This window comes from Protopterus annectens, chromosome 11.part0 (assembly GCF_019279795.1).
Source record: "Protopterus annectens isolate FY-2018-M chromosome 11.part0, PAN1.0, whole genome shotgun sequence".
Lineage (NCBI taxonomy): Eukaryota > Metazoa > Chordata > Ceratodontiformes > Protopteridae > Protopterus > Protopterus annectens.
In genome coordinates this window covers 148,342,051-148,367,391 of record NC_056745.1, presented here as the reverse complement: position 1 = coordinate 148,367,391, position 25,341 = coordinate 148,342,051, and the positions used below count along the sequence as shown (strand labels likewise).

The 25,341-nt window shown below is 41.5% G+C and overlaps 1 protein-coding gene across 1 annotated transcript in view; it reads right to left on the bottom strand.

The window, feature by feature from the left end:
• Window positions 1–25,341, bottom strand: part of AGBL3 (AGBL carboxypeptidase 3) — a 1,419,881-nt gene that overhangs the window by 393,636 nt on the left and 1,000,904 nt on the right. Inside the window, exon 11 of the mRNA XM_044087180.1 lies at window positions 17,796–17,914. Within this exon, the coding sequence (XP_043943115.1) occupies window positions 17,796–17,914 (119 nt within the window). The remainder of the gene's footprint in view (window positions 1–17,795; window positions 17,915–25,341) is intronic.

Sequence of the window (25,341 nt, the reverse complement as noted above, 5' to 3'; positions counted from 1 at the left end):
GTTAGGTAGCCCTAGAGCCAAGCAAGAGTAGATTAGCATAGGTTCAGCTCGGAGGACATTTATAAGTTTGTAATATGAGACCATATTGAAGGCTTTTGATAAGTCTAGAAAGATGGAGGAATCGTATTTACTATTGTTTCTGTGAAGGTTCTCAGTGTTGGTAAAGGACATTAGTACTGTGGTATTGGCAGAAACTATGCTGGGTATTTGTTAGAAGGTTATTAGTATGCAGGTAATCCATGAATTTCTTGTGTACAATTCTTTCAAGTACCTTTTTCTAGTACCTTAGACAAAGGGGATAAAATTGCAATTGGTCAGTAGTCAGATCAGTTGAATTGCCTCTTGTGAAGTGGAATAATGTGGGAAGTTTTCCAAATAGTAGGGACTTGGGTGTTCTAATATGGAGCTGTTGATAAGAATGTATACTTTGTAGGCAATTCTGTCAGTAGCTAGTCTTAAAAATTCTGCTGGTAGATTGTCTGCAGCTAGTGTAGTGGGCTTCAATTTCTTAAGATGTCTTTTCTATTGCATCAGTTGAGGCAGGTTGGAGGGAGAATGTGGCTACATTTTTTTCTCATTGTAGAGGTTTGTTTGTTAGAGAGGGTTAAAATAATTTTGGTAAAGTATTTAATGAATTGAGGTGCAATATTTTCAGAGTTATTACTGGTAGTGGGGGGAGGGTGTGTGCTTGCTTTGCCAGGTAGGAGTATATTATTTATCTCTGCCCAGAATTTTTGTGGGTTATTTTGGTGTGTAGTTTGGATGTCCGGGTAATGGTTTATTTTGTATTGTTTAATTTATTTCTAAGTTCTCAGTAGGTTTGTTTTGCACTTTGGCTTTTTGTTTTGCACCAATGTTCCCCGGCGTTATCTCCTGACTTTAGCAGTGACCTAGTTTCTTTGCTAAGCCATGGAGCAAAGTTAGATTTGACTGTCATAGTACTGGGGGCAGCCTGTGTGTTTAAGATTGAGAGGAAGGTAGTGTTAAAATATTCTACAGTGTCATCCAGGGGAAGTAGTTTAAGTGTTGACCCAGTTACACTGTTTGAGGATGCTTATGAGGTTGTTGGGGTTAAGATGTTTTTTTGTTTCTAATTTGTTGGAAGATTGTTTTGTTGGGTTAATTTGTTGCCTAAGTAGAGAGGTTGGGAGATGGTCACTGAGGCTTTCAGGGAGGCAGCCAGAATGAGGGAAGTAGGTTGGTTTATTTGTCAAGATCCAGTCAAGAATGGAGTGCTTATCTGATGACTTGTCAATCCTAGTGGGAGTTTGTTTGAATTTGGTGAATCCATAGAGGTTGATGTGATTAGAGTGGTTTTAGGAACTTCAGTTTAACCAATCAACATTAAAGTCATCCATGATTATTGTTTCCTGGGGTAATGATTGTGTGGTCCAATTCAGTATGTTTTCTAATGTGTGGATGTTGCCACTGGCTGAGATGTATGTCCAATTATGTTTATATGTTTGTTTGAGTTAATGCTAAGCTTAGTAAATAACACTTCAGCATTTTCAAATTTGGGAGTGCTGTGATGTAAGGCTTCTATGGTACGGTCATTTTTAAAGAGTAAGGCGATGCCTCTACCTCTCTTGCTTATTCTGTCTAAACATATGATATATCCTGGAGAGAGAATCTCGTTGGTAACATTTTGTTTAATAGTCCAACCAGCTGCCAACGATAGAAATAAGCAATAAATAAACACCAGAATACGCTGAAACACACCCGTTTAATAGCAAAGCTTTCAGGTACAAACCCTTTATCAATACTCATACATTTTGTTTAACCCATGCTTCTGTAATTACTATTCTATCTGGTGAATATAGAGATAGGTTGGCATGCAGCTCATGGATTTTATTAGTGATGCTTCTAATGTTTATGCTTAGTAGCAATATATCATTTTTATTTCTAGAGGGAATTGTTATTGGTTGGGAGGGGTTGGTAATTTGAGTAGTTGTCAGATTTAGATTAGTGTTAGGGCCGGGGTTTGGGTGAATGTTCCCACTGAGTGTTATTTGGATGCTATATTAACTATTGTCTTTATGATTTTCACTATTGTCTTTATGATTCTAACTATGTACCTATCGTATTTCTGAGAGACTCTAGGAAAGTTGAGAAATGTGAGTAGACAGTAGTGGGTATTATTAAGGGTTGTAGTATTAAGGATGGAAGAAGATATAACAAAGTCAGTAGGTTTGGGTTTCAGTGGGTGGACAGAGGATGTAGAATAGGATAGATGGTGTAGTTTCTTCTAGTCTGGCATGATAAGAAGGGATATGTTCAGCTATTGTTAGGATAAATAGGAGTATCGGTATGTAAGTGTAGTTGTCTGCTGTGTTGGGGTTTTGGGTTGATGGGTGCAGTTTTTATTATTTTGGTTGTAGCTTTCTAGTTAGGCATTGTAGTGGATTGGTGCACTGTGGTTTTTAGTGTGGATATAAGGAGGTGGGTTCTATTAATTAGTATAGATTGCGCTATACAGGGAGTTATGTGGTTATCAAGGGTTGTGGGCATGATTAGTTACATATAAATTTAGGGAAAGTGGGAGTGGGTGGGAATGAGGGTAGGGGAGTGGAGTGAGCCCAAGCATAGTGAGGATGAATGGAGTGGAACTACACCTGAGCTACGGAGTTGTAAGAACCAATCAGTAAGTTCAACTAGCTAGTTGCAGTAGGTGTTAGCAGCTGTAGTAGACTACAACCACAAGGATGTTGAGCATATATAGAGATTACAGCTAAAACATTTTCTTTATGAAAGCAGGGCAAGCTCAGTCTTTTATAAAATGGGTTAGGTTAATAGTAGAGTTATACTGATTTATGTTTGCTTGTGTAAAATAATGTGAATGGGTTAAGGATATAGCCTTTGTTAGAGATGCAGATTCAGGGTATGGGGAAACAAGATTGGATAGAGGAACAGCTGCAGGTTCTGGCGATGTACGAGCTCTGTATTTTTGAACAGTGGCTAAGCTAACAAACAATGCTGGTAGCACACTAGACAATTGTGGACATACTTTAACTTAAATTTCAGGCATGGGACTTGCAAGGATGTCTGTAGCTCAGGTAGCTTTATAATTTGCTGCAGTTTAGAAGCAGTGGATAGCTCTGTTAGATGGTGTGAGTATAGGTAATGTGAAGGACTGCAAAAGCAGCTAGAAAATCCTTGGAAAGAGAAGAGATGGCAGAGTTAGGATAATAGCACAGGTTTTGAAGTTAATGTGATTTGTATGAATGTAAGCTATATTAACAGGGACAGGAAAAGTATGCAGGGTGGACAAGAAAGGAAGAGTGTTAGTTTAAGGTAGTGCAAATAAGTAGAAAGTGTGGTTAGACAAGATAAAGTATCAGAAGATATAGGTTTACAGGGAAATAGTGAGAAATACAGAAATAATATACATTTCAGTATGCTATTGCCTTTCCATAATGGCATCCGAGCATATGTACATAATGTTATTAGACCAGGAATTAACAGAACCCAAGCTTTGATTTTGATGCTTACATCAACTGTGCAACGAATACAGCAAAATATTAATATACTATAAAGAAAATCTTTTGCAGTTATTCTTATGAATATACTCTACCCTACTAGCACCAAACAGTCCTCAATAACATCTGACCTTTGGTCTGAATACTTAAACAGCAGTGCATAGATTTTAACAGACTATGACTATAGTTTAAAAGACCTTTTCGCTTCTGTAGGAATACAACCACCTTTTCATAGTTGCACCTAGGGACATTGAGCATGCCTAAGAGGCATTTTACAGTAGTGTGGAACAATCAAACATTACGTTTCTGTAACAATGCATCCTCATTAGATTAGACCACAATCAGAATAAACAGTCCCAACCTGACTTTTGAAACCCAGATAGATAAAAATACCGTATCACAAATAACTGCTATTAAACCTTTAGAACAAGAATTAAAACAACTAAAACAGCTATGGCATGTTTTCCATTAGTGCAGTGCCAATAGACCTATGCGTTATAGCAATGTAACAGCGTGGCTGCATGAAACAAAAGCAAGCACTACACTGCAAACACTTCAATATTGGCAGTAGAAGGTATTCTGTTCATGCTTTAGCTGCACAGCTAGGAAGCCACTTTCTATTGCTAGGTTACTACTGAAGAAAAAAGCAAAAACATTTCTGAGTGTATCAACTTAAATAAATATAGAAGAATATATATTACCTTGTGAGACGATTAAATATGGCTAACTCGTATCACCAGAACTGGGATGCAGTGTAGGTAGGGAATGAGAGATGGAAAGAATGGCGCCAAACACTGGATAGTGTTTTAAATGGTGCAAAGCATCATGGGAGGGTGGGCGTTTCAGGTTTAAGGTAGACAAAAGTAGCTGGGATGTTTAATAAGATACAAGGACTGTTTGTGGAATAAGAAAGTCTACACCTGAGTTTTGGAGTTGCAAGAACCAATCAATAAGTTTAACTAGCTAGTTGCAATAGCTGTTAGCAGCTGTAGTAGACTACAACCACGAGGATGTTGAGCAGATACAGAGATTACAGTTAATACAGGTTTTTTTTTTTTTTAAAGAAAGCAGGACAAGCCCAGTCTTTTATAAAGCGGGCAAGCTTAGTAGTACAGTTATATTGACTTATGTTTGTTTGTTTAAAAGAATGTGAAAGGGGTTAAGGACATAGCCTGTATGTTGTTAGCGATGCAGATTCAAGGTATGGGGTAAACAGGACTGGATAGAGGAGCAGTTGCAGGTTCTGGCGATGTACGAGCTCCATATTTTTGAACAGTGATTAAGTTAACAAACAATGCTGGTAGCACAACAGACAACTGTGTACATACCTTAACAATTTTCAGGTAAGGGTCTTACAAGAATGTCTGTAGCTTAGGCAGCTTTATAATTTGCTGCAGTTCAGAAGCGGTGGGTAGCTCTGTTAGGTGGTGTGCGTATACAAGTAATGCAAAGGACTGCAGAAGCAGCTAGAAAATCCTTTAACTTAATTTTCAGGTATGGGACTTTAACATTATACTTCACATATGTTGCTATATATCATATAACTTAAGCAATTCCTGCCCCTTTTTTAAACAAGAAACATTATTAAACCATCACTTACAACATAAGCAATCGTACATTTATATAAATGAAAACAAACCACACCGACACAATCCTATTTGCAAGCATTTACATCACAAACTATAGTGACACACTCCCAGTTGCAAACATTATACATCACTTATAATCTACCCAATCATTTTCAAACACTACATAGCTCATTTAAGTTCTGCCTTCTTTTAAACCTCATTCCTCCCTTGTATGTATTGTTCCCACATACACATTTTTTTCTATGTAGTTTGCTCCTACCCTTTTCTAAATATCTCAATTCCAGTTGTTTTATGCTTGTTACTATAATCACTACTTCTAATATAGTTGGTTTAGATTTTGATTTCCATTTTCTAGTAATTGCCTTTTGGCAGCCACCATAATTAGACTCAGCAAGGCCTTACCACGTCTACACAATTCCGATTCTGTATCATAGCTCAGAAGAATCATCTCTCGTCACACCTATCCACCCACACAACATCTGGACAGTGCATTCAGCAGGGAATCCTTAAAGTCCGCCAACTAACCGCACTCCCAGAAAATATGTTCCAAGTACCCCCCACGTACCTCTTTCTTACCTGTCACACCTCCAACATATGCTGTCAACCTGAGGAAAAATTCTCTGCAGTCTATTTGGGGTATAAAAATATCTATGTAAACATTTTCATGCAAAAGTCCTAAATCTTCTAGATTTTGTTGCATATTTGGAAGACATACATATATCCTCCCATTGTTTCTTTGTGACTTGCTTATCCAATCTGTCTTCCCAATCCTTTCTAACCTCCTCTGATTGATTCTTATAATGGCAGCTTCTGTTCTAGATTCTATTAAAAACTCTACCAGTGCTGGTCTTTTGTTTGGACCCCCCCCCCCCCATTTCTTTCTCTTTGCCTATATTCTGACATCAATCCGTGATAGGGAAGGCAATCTCTGACATGCAGTCCAAATAAATTCTTGGCCTCTTCTCATTCTACTAACTTTCCTGCTGTAGTTATTTGCTCCCAATACCTTGGTTTCTTTGCCAGTTTTCTCCAATACATTCAAACCCTCTCTTGCCTATTGTCTATATCCCTAATTGCAGTCATCCCTATTGGCAGAATCTCTCCATTTCCGTGTTGGCTTAGTTCTTAGAATACTACCTATCACCTACCTTCTACTTTATAGATATAATATTCTTTATAATTACTGTTATTCTCTTTAAAGGTCTGGATCCAAAATCCCAGTCTCTCATCATTTCTTTAGCTTTCCCCCCTATTTCAACATCATCCCTTTCCACTTTGAATTATAGTTTTCTGCTTGTGCTATGTATAGGAGCCTTAATTGTGCATCTTTGAAATACCCCTTCAAATTGGGTAATCCCAATCTGCCCTTTTCTGCTGGAAGAATCAGCTTATCCCACTTGACTCTTGCCAGCTTCCCTCCCAGATAAAGTCCTTCAGCTCTTTATTAATTACTATCCACAACTTCTCCTCTGGTTGATAAAAATATGCCTGATCAGTGTATAAGACTAAAGGGACTAAAAACATTTTGACTGCTTTTATCTTACTATCAGTATCCATGTAACAAAGTTTCCATTTTCTCAGTTTTTATATTATATTTTGTTTAGTCTCTTCCCATATATCCTTAGCTGCCACACCAGAATCATTTTTAATCTCTACTCATAAATAATTCATTTATGTCCCCTTAAATTCGGAAACTGATGAACCAATTCATGTGTGGGTACATCATTCATGTGTCAGTACATAATTTACTGCTATTGCCTTTATTTTAGCTTCATTAATTTTGTATCCTGAAAAGATCTGAAATGGTCTCAAAATGTTCCACAACACTAACTTTTAGTTATGTACTCACCATAACTTCAGATGTTTGGGATCCATCTCGCCTACATTCTGACTGATGGGTTCGGAGCCGATCCCTCGGCTCCGACTCGGCACGCTTATGCCAAAGAGCGAAGTCTCTTATTGGCTGAGCTTATTATATCCCAGGATGCACCACTACCATTCCCCCAGATCTAGTCTGTCCGCATACATGCACACATGCATACCCTGCTTATATAACATCGTCAGATGAAACAAGATAAAACAGTAGAACTCAAAACCGTTCAATCTCTTCTGATCTCCAAGGCAGGGGGAAGGAGGGTGGGTATTAGGAATGTAGGCGAGATGGATCCCAAACATCTGAAGTTATGGTGAGTACATAACTAAAAGATGTTATGTGATCCTATCTCGCCTACATTCTGACTGATGGGACAGCGTCCCTAGCACCTGAGTCCTGGGTGGCTCACTGGAAAACACTCCTGAGTACCGTGGAACCAAATGATGCTCGTCCTTTAGATGCCACATCCAATTTGTAGTGGGAAATGAAAGTGTGCGGATTGGACCAAGTAGCCGCAGCACAGATTTCCGATATAGCGAGCTTGGAATGAAAAGCTATAGAAGTAGCCATAGCTCTGGTAGAATGAGCTTTGATAGAAGTTGTAAGTTGCTTATTTAAAGAAGAATAAGCCTGAGTTATGCAATCTCTGATCCATTTTGAGATAGTAGCTTTTGTGATGGTTTGGCCCAGTTTATTATCTGAGAAGGACACAAACAACTGGTCTGACTTACGAAGTTGCTGAGTCCTGTCTAAATAGAAGCGTAATTGCCTGTGAACATCCAATTTATGAAGAGTGTATTCTGCTTCATTGGAGAATTTTGGGAAGAAAACTGGTAGCTCTAGAGATTGTTGTAGGCAGAAACTAGAACAGACCTTTGGGACAAAGGATGGATTAGGCCTAAGTGATACTCTATCCCTGTGGAAAATCAAGTACGGTGGCTTAATAGACAGGGCTTGAAGCTCTGAAACTCTTCTTGCAGAAGTAATTGCAACTAAGAAGGCAGTTTTCCAAGACAGATATTTTAACTCGCATGTAGCAGCCGGTTCGAAAGGGGGAGATGTTAATGCGCGAAGCACCAAATCAAGATCCCACGGAGGTGCAGGATGACAAATTGGGGGTCTTAATAGGCTCGCACCTTTAATGAAAGTTTTGCATAGTCTGCTGCTCATCAAAGGAGGATCCATGGATTCGTGGAATTTAGAGATAGCCGCTAGTTGGACTTTAATAGTTGAGACAGAAGATCCCTGATTAAACAGGGATGTTAAGAATTTCAAGACCTCTGGGACAGGAGCAGTGATAGGGTCTAAGCCCTTGAGTTGAGCTCCAGATAGCAAACCTCTTCCACTTACTAAGGTACAATTTGTTAGTGGTGGGTTTGTGGGCGAAGATAAAATGTGAACAACTTCGGGTCTAGTGTGTGCCTTCTAACTAAAGTCGGAAGTGGAGGAGCCAAGCTGTCAATTTCAAAGATTGAAGGGACTGATGCCGATGTCCCGACTGATGGATTAACAAGTCCGGAATTAGGTCTAAAGTCCACGGATCGTCCACTGCATGCTTCTTCAGGTAGGGAAACCATACCTGACGAGGCCAGTATGGGGCAATCAGTATCATTGAAGACCCCAGTTGAGAAGCTTTTTGAATAACTCTGGGAAGAAGCGGAATTGGAGGAAAGGCATAAAGTAGCCCTGTTGGCCAAGGTTGTGCTAGAGCATCCATGGCTGGTACTCCCTGATGTGGGATCAAGGAGAAGAACCTTTGACACTTGGTGTTTAGTGGAGTTGCAAATAGGTCGCAGCACGGCGTCCCCCATCTCCTGAAAACCTGAGCTGCTACTGTGTGGTTTAGAGACCACTCGTGAGGAGAGAGAATTGTCCTGCTCAATTTGTCTGCCAATATATTTGACTTTCCCGGGATGTGGGTCGCTACCAAGAAGCGGTTGGTAGCTACAGCCCATTCCCACACTCTCATGGCCTCTCTGCAAAGGGGGTATGATCTGGTCCCTCCGTGTTTGTTCAGATACCAGACCACCGACATGTTGTCTGTGTGGATGGCGATGATGCCCTGAGGAAGAAACTTGTGTAAGGCTTGTAGGGATAGAAGTACAGCCCTCATCTCCAACACGTTGATGTGGAGAAGAGCTTCGTCTGGAAGCCAGGAGCCCTGAACTAGCCTGCCCAGACAATGCCCCCCCCACCCTATCTGGGAGGCATCTGTCGTCAGGGTAACCACTGGAGAGGGGAGAACAAAGGGTTTTCCTTGATCCAAATTGGATGTCTGAAGCCACCAGCGAAGGTCCCTTTTGCATATTTCCGTAATCATGATGTGATGATTGAGGGGAAGATCCTGAAAAGACCATTGAGTTGACAACAGCCACTGAAGAATCCTCATGTGTAATCTTGCCAGAGGAACTAAAAGAACCGTGGCAGACATTGAGCCTAAAACTTGTAGAACCATCCTGGCTGGGGCTTTGGATTTCGAGATCAGAGCTTGAACTTGGCCCTGTAAAGTTTGGATCCTTTCGGCAGGAAGAAAGACGCGCATCAATCTTGAGTCTATCTCTGCTCCTATAAACTTTATGCGTTGAGAGGGCAGCAAGACAGACTTTGACCAATTGAATGTAATCCCCAGGGTAATACCCAGGAGATGGTGGCTTTGAGGTTGTCCATTAGTAGATGCCTGGTGGTGGCAGTCAGGAGCCAGTCGTCGAGATAGGGAAACACTTGGAATCCAAGACTTCTCAGGTGAGCCGTCACTACTGCCAAACACTTGGTGAACACCCTGGGGGCTGTGGTGAGACCAAAGGGCAGAGCGCAAAATTGGTAATGACTGACTCCCAGGCTGAAGCGCAGATACCTCCTGGACGCCTGATTTATCGGTATGTGATAATAGGCGTCCTTGAGGTCTATGGAGCACATCCAAACATCCTTCTCCAACAAAGGGAGAATGGATTGTAACGTGACCATTCGGAATTTGGATTTCGTGACGGATTGGTTCAGTCTGCTGAGATCCAATATTGGTCTCAGGTCCCCTGTCTTTTTTGGCACTAAAAAGAACCTGGAGTAATTTCCTGATCCGATCTGGTCTGTGGGGACCGGTTGGATGACTCCTTTTTCTAGCAGCTTTAAAGCTTCTGCGGCTGCCATTTCCCTTTGACTGGGTGGTGGCTCCGGGATTCTTTTGGACGGTGGGGGCGAGTATGTGAATGGGATGGTGTAACCTCCGGCAATGATCCGAAGCACCCATCTGTCCTGAGTGATTGACTCCCAGGCTTTTAGGTGCTTGGCAAAACGACACCCGACTGGCTCCGGAGCAGCACAGCCGGGCAACCCCTCATGACGTGTGGGAGGCTGAAGAGCCACGAAAGGACTCGCGGTCTCCAGAATTGCGGGGCCCTCTGCCGCCTCTGGGACGGCGTCTCCCTGAAAAATTTCCCCGTCCTCTGCCTCTGGAAGGGGAATCTTCCTGCTGTTGGGAGAAAAACTTGCGAGATTTGCGGAACCACATTTTCCCCCCTCCTTTAGCCTTGGGGTAAGGCCGAAAGGGAGTGGAATAACGGGCACCTACGGCAGATAAAGTTTTTCCCTCCTGCTCACAGCGGGTAAGGGTGTCTTTAACCTTGGGTCCAAACAATGAGGACCCATCAAAGGGAGCGTCGGCGAAGGAAGACTTGAAGGCCTCCGCAAACTGACAAGCGGAGCCAGGCTTGTCTCCGTAGAGCCACGCCTGTGCCTGCCGCTCTACCCGCCCCTTCGGCCGCATAGGAAATGAGCCTCATGGACGAGTTAGAAATTGACGTAAGGATAGCCAACTGAGAGCTAACCGACTGGGCTAGCTGCTCAGGTAGGTTACCCGCGAGGGAATCTGACAACTCCTTGATCAGATCCCTCTGAAGCCTGGTAAAATGTGCCAAATAATTCAGAGACCTTAAAGTAAAGGCCGCTGAAGTCAGGGTGCGCTTCCGCACCTGTCCATACTCCTAGACTCCTTATTAGGAGGATGGACGGACGTTGAAGCCTCTGCCACGTCCTGTTGTGTAGCAGATGCCACCACCATGGCATCTACAGCCACGCCTTTAGTGAGGAACTCCTTCTCGGGGGGAGCAGACAAAAATTTATTTGGACGAGAAGGGACTGGTTCCACGGTATCTGGATGTTCCCACGCCCTTCGACAAACTAAATCCAGAAGCTCATCGAAGGGCGGAGACACCCAGGAGGCGAAGGGCAGAGCCCCAAAGGCCTTGAGGAGCACTGACTCGTCAGCAGAGGGGGGTTTGGATATCCAGCCGCCTCGTTGTTTGAGGATCTCTAAGATGTCTGCAAATGAGACATCATCCGAGGACGACTTCGGGGACCCCTCTGCATCATCCAGATCAGTGTCTGATGTAATAGACTCGGGGGAGTCCACGTGCTTCCTCTTGCACGATCTCTTCCTTGGGGGTTCCTCCGAAGACAACTCCGAAGAACCCTCAGGAGGAGGGGAACCCCCACTGGGGGTAACCTCAGGCCCCGGGGCTCCGCTGACTACGGACAGGGGAACTGCCAAAGACCCAGTCTCCACGCCCAGGGAAGGTGCCGGTAAAGCCGGAGAGATGGCCGAAGAGGACTTGGCCAAGGCACTCCTCATGGCTCTGAAAGCCGGACCCCCAGAATCCTGTGAGTGTCCGGTCCCCAGAGCCGTGATAGCCGACGGAAGTCCCGCAGCCGAAGCACCGAGGGGGAGGCTCGGAACCGAAAGCATAGGTCCCGAAACATCACCCCCGGGTCCAGCCGAAGAAGTCCGCGTACCAAACTCGGACCCGAAGGCCCGGGTTGGAGTAAGGGTCGGAGCCGACCCTGAGATCTCCACCGGCTCCAACAGCACCTGCTCCGACGGAGCCGAAGCAGTCGGAGGAGGAATGGCAATGGGGTGGGCCAAGGTCATCGGCTCCGAAGCCAACTGGGTCGGAACCGAAACAAATTTTTGGAAGACTGGGGACTGGAACAGTCTTTGGAGCACCCTGTCTATATCAGAATCTGACATCCTCAAGACCGAGAGGAAACAGAACGGGTTCGAGACGGCCTCTCCAACGGCCCCAAAGGGCTAGGGGACCGGCTCCGAGGCGACTCGATGAGTATCGGCGCCGAGGGAATACACATACCAGATTCCATCGGTGCCGAGGTGGACTTCGGCGCCGAGGAGGAAGTGTCTGAGCGGGCAACCTTTGTCGGCTCCGAGAGCAGTGGAGCCGACGAAGGTGACCCGCCTCTCGATGCCCCAGCCATCGGCTCCGAAGCCAGAGGAGTCGATACTGGTGGCATCGAGGCAGACCGTTCCGGCCTCGGCCCAAGTCCTTGGAGCCGAAGGAGAGGCCTGCCTATGTTTCTTAGCGGTCGGATCCGACGGACTGGTCGGAACCGGCCCTTTCTTTGGCGGAGATGGAGAGGATGCCAAAGCTTCTTCGAAAGAAGGTTTAATTAATCCCTTGAGAATTAATTTATTTTTCCTCTCCTGGAGGACCCTTGAGGAAAACGCGTGACATACGCTACATGATTCCTGTAAATGTTTTGCCCCTAAGCAATACACACAGAGCGAGTGATCGTCCGTGATGGACATTTTAAAACTACATTTTACACATTTTTTAAAGCCCGAAGGCCTAGGATTCTGAGACATTATGGGGGGGAATTGCAGTAATCTGAAAGAAATACAAATACTGGTGCCCCAAGAATAGGCTTACAGTTATCACTCGCAAATGACAGGGGAAACCCTGTAAGAACAAACAGCTACCAAAAACTTTAAAGCCTTTGACTATATATCAAATATAGAAGGGTTGATTAACCGGGAAGGCCCTAGATGAAGGGGGGCCTACCAAACTCAACCCAGTCACACAACAAAATTTTATAACCAATTCAAAACAACCACACAACAATGTAAGAATAGCTGTTAAAACAGCTTTTTTTGAGAGAAAACAGCAAAACTGACAGAAAAGTTAGTCAAAAAATAACTACTCAGCTCAGCCAGCTCGAGACCACGTCTTCGCAGGTTAGCGGCAAACGAGATCTGGGGGAATGGTAGTGGTGCATCCTGGGATATAATAAGCTCAGCCAATAAGAGACTTCGCTCTTTGGCATAAGCGTGCCGAGTCGGAGCCGAGGGATCGGCTCCGAACCCATCAGTCAGAATGTAGGCGAGATAGGATCACATAACATCATCTCTTTCTGGTTTTGTCAGGTATAAAATATCACCTGCAAATACAGACAGCTTTTCTTGACTACCACAACAATTATATCCTTGAATTTCTAAGTCCCTTATTTTCTTTGCCAATGGTACTAAATATAATGCAAATAAAGGGGAAAGAGGACAACCCTGCCTGGTTCCTCTGCTCAAGCAGAACTTATCAGAGAGGACCCCACCCACTTTATTTTTTGCTTCCGATCCCTCATATATCCTCCTAATCAACATTATGATTTTTTCAGGAAATGCAAATGCTTCCATTGCCCTGCTCATAAAATCACAGCTTACTCTGTCAAATGCTTTCTCGTTATTACGACCCACTAATAACAATGGTATCTTCTTACATTCTACTTCCTTCTGGATCATCAGTGTTCTGTTTTTTTTTGTGTCTTTCGGCTTTTCCCGGTTAGGGGTCGCCACAGGGGAACTCCGGTCCGCTAATGATTGGCAGTAGAGTTTTACGTGCTGGCTTGCTGGGCCTAACGCACAACCTTCAAGGAATGTTGTCAAATGTTTGCCTCCCCTTCACAAAACCACACCGATCCTTATCTATCAATCGTGGCATTACTTTTGCCATTCTTTTTGCCATTATGGACATGAACACTTTATAATCCTGGTTTAGTATTGAAATGGGCCTGTATGAAGCTGGATCTGATGGATCTGTACCCTCTCAAAATGTATAGCTACCACTGCTTTCTTCCAGGATGTTGGTACTTCTCTTAAAATACTGTTAAACAAAACCTTCCAGATCTTTATCAGTTTTTTTCCCTCCTAGCTACCAAACATCCACAGGAATACCATCTATTCCTGGGAACTTCCCTGTAGATTGGTTATAGATCACAATTTTTATATCATCTCATCCTATCCTGTTAGTAATTGAGCCTCATCTACCTCTAACCTTGGCATACTGTATTTAATTCTTCCAGAAACATTTCCATTTGTACCTTTTCTTGATTTCCATATTTCTCTGCTTTATACAGGCTTTCATAGAATTTCCAAAATACTTCTCTAATACTTCTAGAGGATCCCTTGTTACCTTCCTTGTTGTAGGCTCCCTAAGCTTGGCGACAGCCCTTTCTACTTAGTTGCCTGGGTTGTTGTGCTAAAAGTTTTTGTGCTCCACTGTTAATATCAAAAAACAGTTGCTTAACAGAAATCTTTCTAAACTCATGCATATTATTGATGTAATCCCTTATTTTCTGCTTACCATTCTGCAGTCGATCCTCCTCTTGTACTAACCATCTCATCTAAAATCTTGATCATACCTGCTGTGACCTCATCTGAGCCTGCAGCTTTCCCTAACTTCATTTTTCGTTGGTAGTGTCCTTACTTTTTCTAGGGTGGGCGCCTCTTCTTTCTTCATCACAGGCTTTATCAAGGGTAGTACAGTTTCTGTGGGGGGTTTTCTTCATTCAGAAGCTGCCAGAAGTACTCCTTCCATCTGCCTTTCGTATTCTGTAGACTGCTGAGCGGTTGTTGTTGGCATCCCATATGAAGGATGTCTGACTATATTCTTTATCTTTGTAAATTACACTATTCATTTTGAGTATATAAAATATAGCACAATTATGTCAAACATATGATTTGGACATGAGTCACTTAATTCACCATAAAACAAAAATACAATCTACACAACATTTCAGTATGCTAAAAATTACTAATACATGTAATACAAGTGTATGAGCATGTGACCATGAATATTAACATTCATCACTCTGGACATAGCACAGGCTGCTGTTAATTCTCTAAACCTTCCCCTTCCCAGCACTCTCTTTCAGTTCATCTTATTCTACCTTACCTACTACAACAATAACACAATAGTGCATCCCATCCTTGTTATGACCGGTCTACAGAATACTTCAATTGACACAAGGAATTACGACTTATTTAATGGTATAATCACTTAGCTAAATAAAATTACGCTGAACACTAATGGTGCTCGTTTCCTACTGTTTTTGCTCTGATTACAAGAACACGGGCACTTTTATCTTTGTTTTTTCATGTATGTTTTAAACAATAGGGTAGTGCCTTCTGCTGGACAGAGTCCACTTCCTTCTGAACCCTCCATCTGCCACTCACTACCTTGTTTGTTCATATCTTAATTCCCCTCTGTACAAATGACAAGACAACAAACTAGTGTAGCTGCAAGAACAGAGGAATCCAATGCCCCACATCAACCCTTGTTTGGCGCCATGTAAACAAATGCATGGAGGTAAATACACCTACAAAATCAAAGCTTCTCCTGTTGTGCAACTCAGGCTACTATTGCTTAAAGTCCATGTTGAGGATTACCAGCACAGGACAACAAGAAGGCACCTCACACTGCCTCCTTCTTGATCCTCTATCATCTTTAAGAAAATGAAAGCACACATTATTACACTTGTTATAACAGAGCAGGCCTGAACACTGAATGCTTCTACTAAGGCAGCCTCAGTCTATCAAGCAATTGTTATTAGAAAAATTCCTTCTCTGTTAACATCATTCTTATGGTATCCTAAAAAGCCAGGAATTTCTTATAGAAATCATATAAGATTACGGGAGTATGGTTGTATTAGCTTCCCAGGTGTGGAATCTTATTTTATCGCTGCAAATTTTAAGTCTATTATACTCTGAATAGACTCAACAAACTAGTTAATGGAAAACGATTCAGGAGCAGATTATACTAAAGTCTTATACGTTTATCAAAAATGATAAATTAGAGATATGTAACAATCATTTCATCTGATTAATACAATTTACCTTAGAAGGAAATTCATTTCAATCTTTAGACAATACACATATGAAATCAATTCTTAAAATGGTTAAGAAATATGTTTTTAAAACTCCATTAATATCAAAATGGAAATGTTTGTGTTTTCCAACTGCAAACAACTCTAGATTTAAGGAAACTCTGAATGATGTTAAAATTTATTTTCTAAAAGGGAATGGATTAGTATTACGGTCTGTTTGCTTTGAAAGAGGAAACGCTTATGTTACCAGAATATTTAATGAAAGAGTATAGGTTGGATGAATCTGTTAACCAGTCAATATTATCCATCAGTAAGAAATTAAATGAATTTGTAGATAATATGGGTAAAGCAGAACAGAACACTATTCCCCCATTATATGAATATATGAATGTTATAATCAAAGGAAAATTGACCTAAAAGGAAGCTTGTCCAAGTTATATAATTTAATTATAAATAATAATTTTGATACAAAATTCTGGAACTTTTTGGATAGTAGTATACTGAGTGGCTCAACAGATGGTAAGAAACAAACTTTGCTACTTAAACCAGTTAGTCAAACTGTTTTAAGTTTATACCGGAAAGTTTTTATGTGGAAATATACATAAAGAATCTTTGTTACTCCCTATAAAATCTCTGTGTTTAGTACAATGACTTCTTCAGTTTGTTGGAAACGTAGTAAAATGTAAAAAAAAAGTGTTTATAAAGTGTGAAAAATTAAATGTATACTGGGAAGAGGTAAGTATGGTTTTAAGGGGTTATGGTCTGATAAACTGTTCTTTAACTAGATCAATAATACTAAAGAATGCTTCACTTCCTGTATCTGTAAATGCCAAACAAAACGTATTTTGGAGTCTTTTGGCAGTTACTAGAAAAGTTATCACAAAAACCTGGAACTCAAACTCTGCTCCTATGGTCAAAGAATTTTGAAATTCAACAGCAATGCTATGTAAAACTGAAAAAAATACGTGATCAGAATAAGATCTGTAAATTATACTAAGACTTTTAGTGATTAGGATAACCTTCAAATGCTGCTACTGAAAGACCAAGACTCAATGTGTTAATTGTATAAGATTACCTTGATAACAATGTATTCCTAATATTGCATAACAGTATGTGATGTTTATTTTCTTCCTTTCTGTGTATATATTGTAAATATGCTAAATTAATAAAAAATTTCTTAAAATTCATTTTTTAAATATATTTTTCTGAAACAGGTTTTATACAGAAGAAATATAAAACTAGATGTAACCAAGTACTGCAACATATTCTGAATGCTGTCCATACCGTTTTGACCTTACCTCAGCACAGGGAAACATGAAGCCTAATCAGAGATTTTGGCATTTCCATGTAACCTGGCTATTTAGTATTGTGATTCTTCATATGTTATAGTGCTTTTATCTTTTGGCCTTAAAATAAATTACAAGTACATGATTATCTTGCAACTCATTTCTCTTTTCACTGCAACGGTTCCAAATGTCATTCTTTCATTTTTTATATGATCCTCTTAGTTACCCATTTCCTTGCTAATTTTTTTTTTATCTCGTCAACCTTTTTTTTTGCAAATTTCTTAGGTCTTTCACTTATAAACTGATACCTGTTGCCACAGCGGAACTCCGGTCCGCTAATGATTGGCAGTAGATTTTTACGTGCTGGCTTGCCGGGCCTAACGTACAACCTTCAGTGAAGGAATGCCCATTCACGCATGTCGACACACAGAAGACGCTAACTGAGAATTGAACGTGTAATGTCTAACTGTGAGGCGACAACGCTACCGCAGCACCACCACCGCAGTACAGGAGGTCTGAACAGTAAATCAATAAAAAAATGACTGAAAAAAGTTGCACATCATACAGAAGCAACTTCAGTTTTGCTCTAAATTTGCACTTTAAACCTGAACATTTGTCTGTGCATCTCTACCTGGACTCTGCATCAGACACATCGCTGATTGGAAGAGTATCATTATCTTCAGGAATTTCTGTATTCAAGTTGATGTGCTGCTTTGTGATCTCCTCCACTTTCTTAAGGCATTGGATATACTGAAAAAGAAATAAAATATTTGTTGTAAGAAAGAAAGCTGGTTTTAAACACTAAAAAGCGAGTAATAAGATACAAAAATATCATTACTATTAAAACAGTGGTTTTAAAACTTTAGGTCATAACCCCAAAGAAAAGTCCTAAAGCAGTCTACAAAATTGTATTTTGTACATACAGATGGGGAATGTTTTATTTCAAAAAAGGCCTTTGCAACTAAACACATTATAAGGGAAGGTAATATACTTTTTGTGACACAGAATGTAATGCCTGGTTGTAACATGGCATGGATGTCTGAACTCTATGGTTGCTACCTTTTCTTTGATCAAAGTAAAATATTTTATGAAAATGGGAGATATTGTGACACAAACCATACCCACAACCAATGCAAAAGACTGGACTACTTTTTGCCTTCATTCTTGTGCAATCTGAATTTTTTATGTTGTTCTATACAATATGTAAGTGTTTCAGATACACCATAAATATTTTATGCAGCTGAAGAAACTGAGGAAATAATTTTGTCCTAAAATCACAGGACATTTGCCATTTTTCATCTTAATTTGCAGGACACAACTGCCCAAGTAGAGACCGTCCTGAGTAAATAGGAGCAGGTGGCAACCCTGCTGAATACTAACAAAATCAACTGCTACATATCACTAATTAGATAATGGATTTCAAAATATCCATTAAAATTGTTCTATAGGCAGTAGAGAGAGCGAAGTAGGGAGAGAGAGACTTATGCAAAGTTTATGGTTTCAGTACACAATCAAAATCATTTCAATCAAAGTTACAACCTGACAAATATTATTTCTACATTACTTTAGGCAGTATCTTGCATATTCAGGTGAGATGCCTAGCTGGTATATTAAATGCAGAGCTACGTATGAACTGGGGTTTAGAATCTAGTTCAAATTAATTTGCCTGTCTCTTTTATAAACTGTTGAGCTACTCACATGTACTTTACCATGCATCCACTTTGCCACATAGACTGATTACTTACTAAAGCTTTTCTATCACTTAAGGTGTTACACGTTTAATCTATAGTACAGCACCTGATACTTTGGTAATAAGGAGTAAAAAGCTAAATCTTCCAACTGAGATTAAGAAATTTAACAGAGAAGGAAATAAAAGAAGAAAACAGGAACTACAGGCACTATGACTGCATCCAATGTGAAAGTCCATGCTTTGGCAGAATACAGTGAAATACTGAAATAGGTTCATAGGTATATTTTAGGCTAATAAACACCAGGCCTTTATAAGCCTAGCTGTGCATAACCCATGTGTCCCTTGTGTACCAAGGGAGTTTATTAGGAGGGGCTATGTTAGGAAGTTTCAAGAGGTCATGGGGGGGGGGGGGCATGTCAGTTTGACACTACTGTCTGCCTCTATCAGAGACATGGGGGCCAGACCTGGTGTGAATTTCTGATTTCCCATCCATTGGTCAAGGTTACGCTTAAACAGGATTAGGAATGGACTCTGTTTCACAAGGATGGGGAGCCTGTTCCAGAGCATGGGAATTCTCTGAGACACATATCTGTCTCACCAGCATATCTCATTTATGTCACAAGCAAAATTTAAATGTCTGGATATAGTGGTTCTGATGCTGTTCATTTTGCAGATGTGCAAAAGATCCATCAGATCTGGATCTGAGGATGCATTGTAGGCAGACATAGATCACCTCTCAGCAACTTGTAGGAGACATTGCAGAGACAGAGAGACAGACAGAGCTTTAAGGTTATCTGTATATGACAATGTGTTTACACCCTGGCTTCTCCTGGTAAGGAACCATTGTCATATAGTGTGTTGCATATATCTGGTCAGGTAAATGCCGAAGGGGGCATTATACTAAATGATGAGTCTAATAAGGGCCAAATAAAGTGGCACTATAACTTCCTTGAATCTGGATCCCATGCCCTTACTTACAGAATGATTTTCTTACTACTTTGGCTACAAGTTGTTGAAAGGTCAGATTACTGTCTACATATGTACCCAGATCCCTGACTACCTGGTCAATTCTTAGGGGTGTCTTATCGATGGATTAATTAGCCTGGGTGACAGATTTCCCAAAAGGCACTATAATACATTTCTTGGCATTGAGTTTTACTGACTTTAGCACCAGTTGTTTGTCTGGGTTAAACCCTCTTTTTAGAAACTTGCATCATGGGGGGGAATCTATGATAGGTCCCAATTTGCAGTCATCTGGGAACTTGGTCAATCAAAGGCTCCTGACATTAGCATTTACCTCCAAGAAGTAGATGCCAGATAGGAGTGATCCCAACACAAAGCCCTGAAGTACCCTGCTAATGAATAGTCTTTCAGTATAGGTGGACTCGCCAATCCTGACTTCCTGGGTCCTGTCTGTGAGTCAATTGGCAATCCTGCAAGTTATGTACGGGTTTATGCCCAGTTCAGTGAGTTTGCCAATGATATTGAGTAGGGGATTGTAAAGAATGCCTTAGCCAGACCCAGCTAGGTGCTAGGCACCATTTTCCTCCCATCCTCTGCCTTGGTAACTTTCTCAAAGATGTCCACCAGGTTTAGTAGGCATGACCTTCCCTTGACAAAGTCAGACTGGGTTAGGTCCAGTGGCTGAAGATTGCCTGTGCCTTTGCTGATCACTTCCATGATCATTTGCTCCATGGCTTTGCATATTATAATAGGTTTGTAGCTTCCAGGTTCAGTTTATGGCCCACCCTTCTGATGTGGGATAACCATTGCAGTACTACATTCACATGGTACAAAGCCTGTTTTGAAGTTATAGTTAAAAATGACTCAATGGTCCTGATAGGTCACATTCCAAGCTATTAAGGAGACATCCCAGGATACTCTTCGGGCCAACTTAAGCTGTGTTTCTGGTTTTAGCAAGTGCCGCCAGGACCTACTCCGTTAATAGTCTGACAGGGGTTTATACTAGTAGGTATTTCATGTGGGAAGACAGGGGGGGGGTGGTAGTGAATTCTGAGCTGAATTTGTCAGCCAGAAAATTTAATTTGTCACTCTGCTTAGTGAAGATGGCACCACTGACCACCAGTTGCAGCGCTCTCTCGTATTGGTGACTACTAGGTTCAGTATGTTTGAACCTCAGTTGCAGAGCTTTCCCATATTGGTGAGTACTAGGTCCAGTATGTTTGAAGTTTGAACCTCTGGTGTGTGTGCACACTATCTGGTCAAGGGTGTGTTGTGTTAATAAAGTCCAGGAATAGTTGTGTATGTGAATATGAGGCAGTATAGGTTTCTCAGTCTATACAGGTAAACAAAGTCTCCTATGAATAGGGTATTTGGTTTAAGGGCGAGTATCTGCAATAGGTTTAGGTATGAGCTAGGGTATTCCAGGGCTCTCGAGGGTGACCCATAGTTTGCTAGTATATAGTACGGGACTTTGCCTATGGCGATTTGCACATGGATAAAATCCAGGCCATCATCCTATTTAACCAACCCAGAGTTATGCTTGTTGCCAATATAGACCGAGACTGATGGTCTAAATGTGTGAAAGGCACTGACTGTTGGAGTACTTTTTGTGGATTTAAACCACATCTTGGTAACGGCATGGATGTCTATATTCTTCAGAGAGAGAAGAGCTTGTATGGTGTTGAGTTTCTTGTTTACGCTCCTAGCACTGAGCAGTAAAACCTTTAGGTTGCTTTGGGTTTTATTTGCTATGTTGACAGGTTCTGTCAATTTGGCATTGCCTAAACAGGCTCCAAGGGGTCGAAGTTTTAGCAAAAATTCCGAAGACTAGGGGAAACAGGTGCTGACCATCCTATGCAAAGTAATTTGGTTTGTTAACCATGTCCTCCCATGCTGACAAATAGTGAATCCACGTAGAAAGACACCTGAAACTAAGCCAATTACTGAAATTAATCACCTTTTGCTTGTACCATGGTGTGACGCCCCACCATTCGCCCAGTAATCAAGGAACCTCACTGGCAACAGTGGGGGATGTACATAGGGAGGATGACAGGTACACACAGAGTAATTCCAGATGCAGCTCACTGCATCAAGTGCAATTTCCCTTAAGAGCAAACAAAGACCACAGTCAGTCCAGGGCTGGTTTCTCCTTCTTTCTCCAGATCCCCAATAAGACTCCTCACTGGCACAGCTATAGAGTTGAGATCTCAGCTGAGTGGCCAAGCCAAGACCTCAGATACTCTCTCTGTCCAGCCAGTGCTTTGTGTTCAGCCCAAGTAGGTGACACACAAACACACAGAGGTTTGTTTTACTTAAACACACACACACACACACACACACACACACACACACACACACACACACACACACACACACACACACACACACACACACACACACACACCTGGGAAAGGCTGGCTCAGGTTTACTAGCTATGACCCCTTTTCCAGATTATAAGGTAGTTATAACTGCCACCTGCCACGTCCTTATCAGCTACTTTAAGGCCCTTAACAAAGGAAGTCCAATCTTACAGTGTAATGTTAGTATTAATCCAAATGGTAGTTTGACCAAGAGCAAGGCTATTAGGAGTGACCCACAGTGTAACCAAATAAATATGAAACTGCTCTCAGAGCTTAAACATGTCTAGACAGACCAGCCACAATGAAAGGTTTAAATATATTTAATAATAAATAATAAAAGAACAAGAAAATACTCAGTATATAATCACAGTAACATCAGAGTTCAAAATCACAGCGAATATTTAAAACATTGCAGGACAGTCTCAAATAAAGAAAAACATCTAAACCATGTTTCACTATATTCCTGACTGAATCTAAGAGAATGATACTGTTCCCTAGACTTACTCTTAGCAAGGCATAGTTGTGGTGAATGGATCTTGTCAGGTCAAAGACAAAATACAGAATACTCAGTGTCTCTCAGAGAGTTCTTAAATTAATATCACAAATATTACTGCTGGGATAGCTTGCAGGATGACATCACTTTTTGTTATCTGACTCTATCCCAGGTGAAAAACAACCATTGATGTGGCTGGTAGCACTTAGCATCTACCTGTGAAAATACATACACAAGGGCCTTTTCTCAAATCTTGGTACTTGCTGGAAGTCATAGAAAGTACAGTTTTGTACCTACCATAAATGTAGATGTTCGAGGATCCACATTGCTGCAGTCCTAACTATTGGGTAGTCCGCTGTCCAGTCGGCCCGAATACCAAAGTATATGGCTGACGTCGGTCAGGGCGCATTAGACTGACGTCAGTACGTCAGGGTACTAATGCGCATGACCGACGTCATATCCTCAGTCTTTTCTTGCCCCAGATGTCAGAAGACCCTAAAAAGACAAGGCCCAATATACCTGCACCAAAAATATGTACAATATATACAAAATTATCAGCATATAACCTCACCTACACAACCACCCCAAACACAGAGGGGAAGGAGGGAGGGTAAATTGGACTGCAGCAATGTGGATCCTCGAACATCTACATTTATGGTAGGTACAAAACTGTACTATGTTCTTCATTCCACATTGCTGCAGTCCTAACTATTGGGTAGAATCCCAAAGCAGAGGTAAGGGAGGCTGGCAAATCATAAAGAAGTAGGAGCTGACAACATGCCTTGCAAAATAGCTGTGGCAAAACCAGCCCTAGACTTAGAGTAGAGAGGAAGGTGATAATGCTTAGAGAAAGTATGCACTGAACTCCAAGTAGCTGCCTCCAAAATATCCTTAGTTGCCACCCCCCTTAGGAATGCTGTAGAAGTGGCAGTAGCCCTAGTGGAATGAGGCCTAATCCCAGCTGGAATCTCCTTGCCATGATGGGAATAACAAAAAGTAATGCAAAACCCAATCCACCTAGAAATAGTTTGTTTTGACACAGGCTTGCCCTGCGAACTCAAAGCAAAAGAAACAAACAACTGCTGAGACTGCCTAAAATCCTTAGTCCTGCTTAAATAATAACGCAATTGCCTGTGTACATCTAAAGTGTGCAAAATCTTTTCCCCTTTATTTTGGGGGTCTGCATAAAAGTAGGCAAATGAATAGTTTGGTTTAAAGCCACACTAGAAACCACTTTAGGCATAAAGGAAGGATTAGTACGTAATGATACCCTATCCTTATGGAAAATCAAAGGGCTCTACTGCCATAAGGGCCTGCAACTCAGACACCCTTCTAGCAGAAGTAATAGCCAACAGAAAAGCAGTCTTCCATGACAAGTATTTCAATTCAGCAGTAGCCGCAGGCTCAAAAGGTTGTAGAGTAAGTTTTTCCAACACAAAATTGAGATCCCAAGCAGGAGTAGGAGCTCTATGTGGGGTCTTATATTCTTTGCCCTCTAAGAAACTGCTTGAACAAAGGATGCGAAAACAATGGTGGGTCACAATCATAGTGAGCTGAAATTGCTGCAGCATGAATCTTAATGGAAGAGAAGGACAAACCTTTGTCCAATAACTCAGTAAGATATTGAAGAGCCACACTCAAATTAGGCTCAGAAATCTCCAAATTCTTTGCTGTACTCCAAAATAAAAATCTCTTCCATTTTTCTGCGTACACTTTCCTTGTACTAGGTCTTCTAGCTTCCATAATCACATTTAAAACTTGTTGAGGAAGTTGAGACCTGCTGTGTTTCAACACAGAATATGCCAGGCTGTTAGATGAAGAGAGTGAAGCTTGACATTGAGCAGATGACCGTCCTTCTGAGATAACAGATGTGGAATCAAAGGTAAAGGCCATGGAGGCTTCCTTACCAGACTCCTTAGTAGTGGGTACCAGTGTTGCCGAGGCCAATCTGGAGCTATTAAAATCATCCTTGGCTTGTCTTGTCGGACCTTTAAGAGCACCTTTGGAAGAAGAGGCAGAGGTGGAAAGGCATACACATGAAGATTTTTCCAACTGAAAGACAGAGCATCCACTTTCCAAGCTGTGTGATGAAACCCCTTTGTGCAAAACTTTGGCAGCTGGTGGTTTAGTGGAGAAGCGAACAGATCTATGTCTGGAGTTCCCCATGACACTGTCAATTTCTGAAATACATGAAGATCCAGTTTCCACTCGTGGGGATCCATGATTTGTCTGCTTAACACATCTGCTAAGGAGTTCTGTGCTCCCTACAGAAACCTTGCCTGAAGAGTTAGTTGCAAGCTGAGCGCAGTCTCCCATAAAATCATTGCTTGCCTGCATAGAGGATAAGAATGTGTTCCCCCTTGTTTGTTGATGTACCACATGACAGTTGTGTTGTCTGTTAGAATCAACACCTGCCCTGGAAGAAGTAACTCCTTGAAAACCATTAATGCAAACTGGACTGCTAACATCTCCTTCATGTTGATATGTAGATGCTGTAGTCTGGCAGGCCACTTGTCTTGTATCCACTTTCCATTTAGATGAGCTCCCAAGCAATGTCCGAGGCATCTGTCGTTAAAATCTGACTCGCCTCTGGCCGGGTCACAGAGAGTCCCTTGTTTAGGTGACATTCCTGAGCCCACCACAAAAATTCTTTTTGAAGGCAAGGTATTAT